Below are 6,000 nucleotides of genomic sequence, written 5' to 3'. Positions count from 1 at the left end.
GCACTGATAATGCTGCTTCACACTGTCAGACTATTACTCTCCCACTCCAGAAGGTTTAAAAAGAACTGTCTAAGGTAACATTACAGTCCTACCAGCTGACAGCTTTTGATAACAGGCCAAACACTGCTATCCTCCTCATTTTGTTTACCCTTCCAAGGTACTGGAGATTTTTGCCTTGTTGCACACTGTTTAATTTTGTAATACCAAAGAGGTGTTGCAAAGGAGGATTTATGCTGGTTCATATATCTGAATACCATCTTCAGTAAAGCATAATCAAAACCTCCTGTTGGGAGCGCACACACAGCATTCTCCTTTTAGAAATGAGGGCAGGCTAATTGTCATCTCAGTTCCTCCACAGGTTAACGACAAACTGAAAGCTTGGAAATTAATGGCACATTGTTCTGAAAGTGCAAGAGATGGAGGAAAAGGGGAGTTAAAGGCCAAGAGAACATCAGGTTGGGTAGTAGATAGAGTACAGAACAGGATTTAGATCGCAAATACAGTAAATACTGTTACTGTGGGTGTAACAATCACAGGAGTAAGGTTTCTGCAAGGCCAGGGCAGGAATTTGACCAGTGATCCAGTTAAGAAGAACACTCAAATCTACAGAAAATTGACTCACTTTAGAAGAGATGTAATTAAATGTATTGTGTAGCACAGACCAGACAATATCCTGGTTTCAACCCCCCACCCCTGCAGCTAATTATTCCCCGACCACCCCCAACCTCCCCAAAAACATCTCTATTCCACTCCTCTATATTTACCCTTCTCATTATGAACTTTCCAAGAATGGAAGTAGAAAGATAAAACGCCTGTGGGGCTAAAATTAGCCTGAGAGCCCTGGCCTTTATCCCTGCTAGTCACATTTCAACTGTGTGCCTGAGGGGCTCTGATTTTACAGAATTGGTGCCCCATGCCGATGTGAGGTTTCTTCTCCTGGGAAGATTCTGTGTGCATGTGTCTCTCTCCTTTAAAGGTAAAAGATAATTAGCTCTGGGACAGGAGCCTGCTTCACAGCACTTGGTGAGCATCAGCTACCTCACAGAGGTAAGACAGCAACATAATGATGGCCAAACTGCATTAGCAACTTTAAAGTAACCTGGTAACCACAGCTTTAAATTTGTAAGTAGATGTAATACTGGTGTTACAGCCTATTGCCTGTGACCAAACTCTCTCTTATGAAGATCAAACATGTATGTTTTGTGTCACTCTAGCTGGTACTTTCATGTTTTACTATTCTAATCAGTAATTCTGTGAAATATGTTCCTCACTACAATATTTAAACTGTCAAAAGACTCACATGCTTTTGATTTGTTATAAATATGACAGCTGTCTTTGGTTTTCAATATCTTTTCCTTTAAGTGTAGCCATGCATTCCTTTCAAATTAAGTCCTATATTTTTAAAAAAATCAGTTGTGAATAATATGTTTTCTTCCAGAACCCCAGTGTTTCATTGCTGTATTAACTTACAGTAATTGTTTGAAATCTACTGTACTAGTTTAGAAGGCAGATGCAACAGACTCATGTATTCACAAACTGCCAACTTGTTCAACTAATTTGGAAAATGTAGCTGCTAAGATGGACAGGTACATAAGAGTCTCCTTAGATGGGGGGCATAGACTATATTTTTGTTGGAGCTTTAGTTAAAAATAGCTGCTGAATATCATTTTAATGAACAGGTTTGGATTATAACTAAATTTGCCTGCTTTTAATAAAGTGAGGTGAATGAGCTTCTGTTCCAAACTGTTTCCTTTATTAATACAGTCCCTAATTATTATTATTATTATTTTTTGCCAGGGGAGCAGGTCATTGCTAACCTCCCTGCGCTCCCCCTGCCGTCTCCAGTTGTTTACATCTAAGTAGATGCCCCCTAGCTTTGTATTATGAAGTGCATCATCGAGGTGTTTGTGTCATTCTTGTCAGAAATGTGTTTGCAGGAATAAACTAATGCATAACAGAGCTAACATGACAGAGAATTTCAGCCCCAAATAAAAGTGTTTGCAGGAATCATTTAGGAGAAGAAACAGACAGAGCTGTTACCAAAGCACCTTCTGTTAGAGGAAACTCTGGAGGCTTTGGGATTGGAATGTGTGAAGAATTCCTTCTGCCATTCCTGAAGTTACAGCATTTCACAGCTGGTCTGGTGCACGATGGAGGATTTCACATTCCTCAGAAGCATTAAGGATTGGCCAGGACAGAAGCTTGATGCCAGACCAGGGGTGACTGTTGATGGGCAACACAGGGGGCCACCAGCAATGTGATCCCTCCCCAGCCCGGGAAAAGGGCATGGCAACCCTCTCTCCAGCCCAGGCCTTGCCCCTGATCCCACCCCACACCTCTTCCCCTAGCCAAGGTGGCCCAAGGAACAGCAGGGGCGGTGCCAGCAGAGGGGGTCCTACGAGCAGCGGCAGGGGAAGAACAGCAATGCAGCCCCAGCTCGCTCTGGTCTCTGCTCCCCCAGCTGTGTCACTCTGCTTTCCGCTGGTGAGTGCGGGGGCAGTCCTGCCCCTTCCCTGCGCAACGTGGCTGGAGGGGCAGAGAGAGCTGGAGCCACATTGCTCCACTTTCTCTAGTGTTGTGGACGAGGGAGGACTTTGGCAGGCCCTGAATCCCCCGTCAGTTCCCCCAGAGGCTGGCTGGCCCCTTCCACCCATGGCATTTAGGGAGCACATGCCACCCTCCTCATGTTGTCCCTCGACCAGACTAACTGGATCAATGGACTGATTCCATGTGGCAACCTCCATTTCCATTACAGCTTCTGGGTACAAAACAATTGTCAGGCATTTCCTCTCCTCGTAAGGCACACGCAAATGCAGCTTGGTTCTGCTGCCCTGCCCCGGGACAGGGACACCCTGCTCTGTAAGACAGCATTTCTCAATCGGAGGGTCAGGGCCCCGCAGCGAGTCTGAGGGGCTGCCAAGTGCTAGACCCTTGTTGGACTTGGTGGGCCCAGGGCAGAAAGCTGAAGGTATGTTGCATGGCGCTGAAGTCTTGAGTCCCACCACCTGGAGCTGAAACAGAAGCTTGAGCAACTTAGCATCAGGGTGCCCACTGTCAGTGGCATGGGGCCCTGGGCACCTTCTCTGCTCCCTACCCCTTCATGCTGTCCCTGGCTTTTCTATGCAGAAAACCGGTTGTGTCAAGAGTGGGGCGTTGAGCTTTTTATAGGAGGGATGAGGATCAGAAAGTAAAAGATTGAGGATCCTTGATGTGAGAGATTCTGCTGCTTGCTTATTTATTTCAGAAAGTCCCTTCCTATCCTTTCTCAACACCCTTAATTAGAATTGCAGTTTTAATTAGCACTACCGTTCACTGTTCAAAAGAGGTGGAAAAAGTACCCCAAAAGTTACTTGAGTAGAAGTGCAGCTGCTGGGGGGGGGTTGTATGTAAGTACAAATTGCTGGTGTCCCTCTGAAAAACTACTTGAGTAAAAGTATGCACATTACATCTAGACTGTACTCAAGTATTCAGAAGTGAAATCAGTTGTACTTTTACTCAAGTAACTTCTGGGGTACTTTTTCCACCTGCTTTAAAATAATAGTAACAAAAATAAAACATGGCTTTTCCCCTCCCACAAAAATTTTAAGACAGAAAAATATATCCAGGGTGGTTGTCCATTCTACCCATAGGTGCTGGAACCAAGGATGTAGGAGATGCTGCAGCACCTCCTGATGTGAACGGGTTTCCTTTATATACAGGGCTTCCAGTTTGGTTCAACAACTCTCAGGACCCCCACTATAAACATTGCCCTAGCACCCCAATTGTATTTGTAAAAGTCAGTGAAACTGCCAGCACCTCCACCTTCCTGAGACTATCAGCTCGGCCCCTCAAGGCTTTGCAAAAGTGGTTATTGGCCGAGCATTATAATTCCCATTTCACAGATGGCATTTGCTGAGGCACAGGTTAAGGGCCAACTTTCCAAATGTGTTCAGCACCTAGCAACCCTCATTAAGAAAAATGGGAGCTGGTGGGTTCTGAGCCCTTCTGCAAATCCAGCTGCCTCATTTAGTTGTTGGATGCAGAACTCTTCCAAAAATCTACCCTTAAGTGTCCTTCATAGGTGTTGAATTAGAGGTGCCAGGAATGCTGCAGCACCCCTGGCTTGAAGTGGTTTCCATTCTATTCAGGACTTATAGGTTGATTCAATGGCCCTCAGCACTCCCATTGTAGAAAATGTTCCGTCACCCATGGCATCCTCCCCAGATCCATACAACAAGATGATACTGAAGCCAAGTCTTGTGAATCCCAGCTCCATGCCTAATCCAGTATTCTCTTCCTTCGCCCTCAGCAATTCCATACAAAACCAGGATAAGAATTGATAGTAGGTGCCACAGAGATTGTTGCTTTCTGAATACACCTACATGAGTGCAGGTAGATTGAGGTGTCATGTCCTATGCTCATACTGGTGCATTGGTCCAGATCTTTTTTGTTGTAAAACCCGAAGAGTGTGTTTTTTTCCTCTGAGTTATCAGTTTTGAGAATAAATGGGTTTGTCTCCGGAAGGAACGACTCTTAGATAATCAATTATTTTATCCTTATACTCCTCTACTTGAGTTTGAGATTCCCCAGACTGGAGAATGGGACTTTTTTTTTTAAAAGAACTAGTTCCTAAATCTGTTTCTTGTTCCGTAGATCTCATGCTTGACACAGTTCATGATGAGTGTTGGCCATAAGAGACAACCCAAATATGAATCTACTGGATATAACCAAAATCTTCTCCATGCTGCAGCCCAAAGAAGATGAAGATGATAATGGAGAAAGACAAGAGCTGAACCAAGCAGTGTCCCAGGATGATTATCAAACGCTTGATGAACTCCTTTGCCAAGACAGATACAAAATATTTATTAACAGCAAAAGTGGTTGGGGTGTACCTGGGACCCCACTGCGCCTTGCAGCTTCTAAGGGCCATCTGAGAAGTTTGGAAGTGCTTTTGTCCCATGGGGCAGAAGTGGACAGCCTAGATGTGAAGGCACAAACTCCACTATTCACTGCTGTTAGTAATGGCCACCTAGACTGTGTTAAAGCACTGTTGGAGGCAGGGGCCAGTCCATCTGGCAGCATCTACAATAACTGTTCCCCGCTGCTCACGGCTGCTAGAGATGGAGATATCAGCATTCTGCAAGAACTCTTAGACTACGGGGCCGAAGTCAATGTTAAAGCAAGAGTCCCAGAGTGGGCTGCCAACTCTACAGCCTGCTCTGGCCCTTTGTATCTCTCAGCAGTCTACAGACATCTGGAGTGTTTTAAAATGCTGCTGCTTTATGGAGCAGATCCCAATTACAACTGCACCGATAAGAAAATGATCGCACGAATCAAGCAGCCCAAGACTGTGCTTGAAGTCTGCCTCAGACATGGTTGTGGGAGTGAGTTCATAAAACTGCTCATTGATTTTGGAGCCAATGTGTACTTACCAAACATTGCAGGAGATAAGCTCTCACCAAGCAGTGAGGCACTGGTGCTGCTGATCAAGGAAAGAGGTAACTTGTATGCACTACCATAGATTTGGGAATTTGCACTGGCCTAAGAGCTTTGATAGTATACCGCTTGGGTAATAGGCTGATTTCCAAAAGAGTAACCTGAGATGAGGTTGAGGAAAGGCTTTCTGCTCGCCTAGATTTCCTTGGCCTTTCAGTTGGGCACCATATTCTTTTCCCTTCCTCCCTTAACCTTTTGCGTGGTGTTGCTGGCTGCTGCTAACTGCTACTTTTTGTCCCAGAGGTAGTTTTAAAAATGAATGGATGCTAAATCTATAATCTGCCTATTGGTTGGTCACATTAAAGCCAAGGGTGAGAGTAAAATTATTTTCTTCCTGGTATGGGGTGAAGGCATTCCAATGGGGGGAGGGGGGCATGCAACTGCCCCCATATGAGTGCACCCCCAGCCTGGAGGCCCCCCCCCCCGCATTCTTCCCCTTCCTGTCCTACATTATCTGGGGAGAAGAGGGCCTAGGGGTGATACAACGGCCATAAGCTTCAGACCTGCCCCTCCACAGACCTGCCT

The 6,000-nt window shown here is 45.4% G+C and overlaps 1 protein-coding gene across 2 annotated transcripts in view; it reads left to right on the top strand.

Annotated features, from left to right (window-relative positions):
• The first annotated feature begins 871 nt into the window (after positions 1–871).
• ASB12 (ankyrin repeat and SOCS box containing 12) overlaps positions 872–6,000 on the top strand; it is a 7,856-nt gene continuing 2,727 nt past the window's right edge. The window contains exons 1-2 of one of the 2 annotated variants that reach the window (XM_075008242.1): positions 872–1,047; positions 4,633–5,477. In XM_075008242.1, the coding sequence (XP_074864343.1) occupies positions 4,688–5,477 (790 nt within the window). In that variant the 5' untranslated portion in view covers positions 872–1,047; positions 4,633–4,687. Of the gene's footprint in view, positions 1,123–4,632; positions 5,478–6,000 lie in introns of both variants that reach the window. The other variant, XM_075008243.1, reaches the window with a different exon arrangement.

This window comes from Carettochelys insculpta, chromosome 13 (assembly GCF_033958435.1).
Source record: "Carettochelys insculpta isolate YL-2023 chromosome 13, ASM3395843v1, whole genome shotgun sequence".
NCBI lineage: Eukaryota > Metazoa > Chordata > Testudines > Carettochelyidae > Carettochelys > Carettochelys insculpta.
This window is presented reverse-complemented; position numbering and strand designations above follow the sequence as displayed.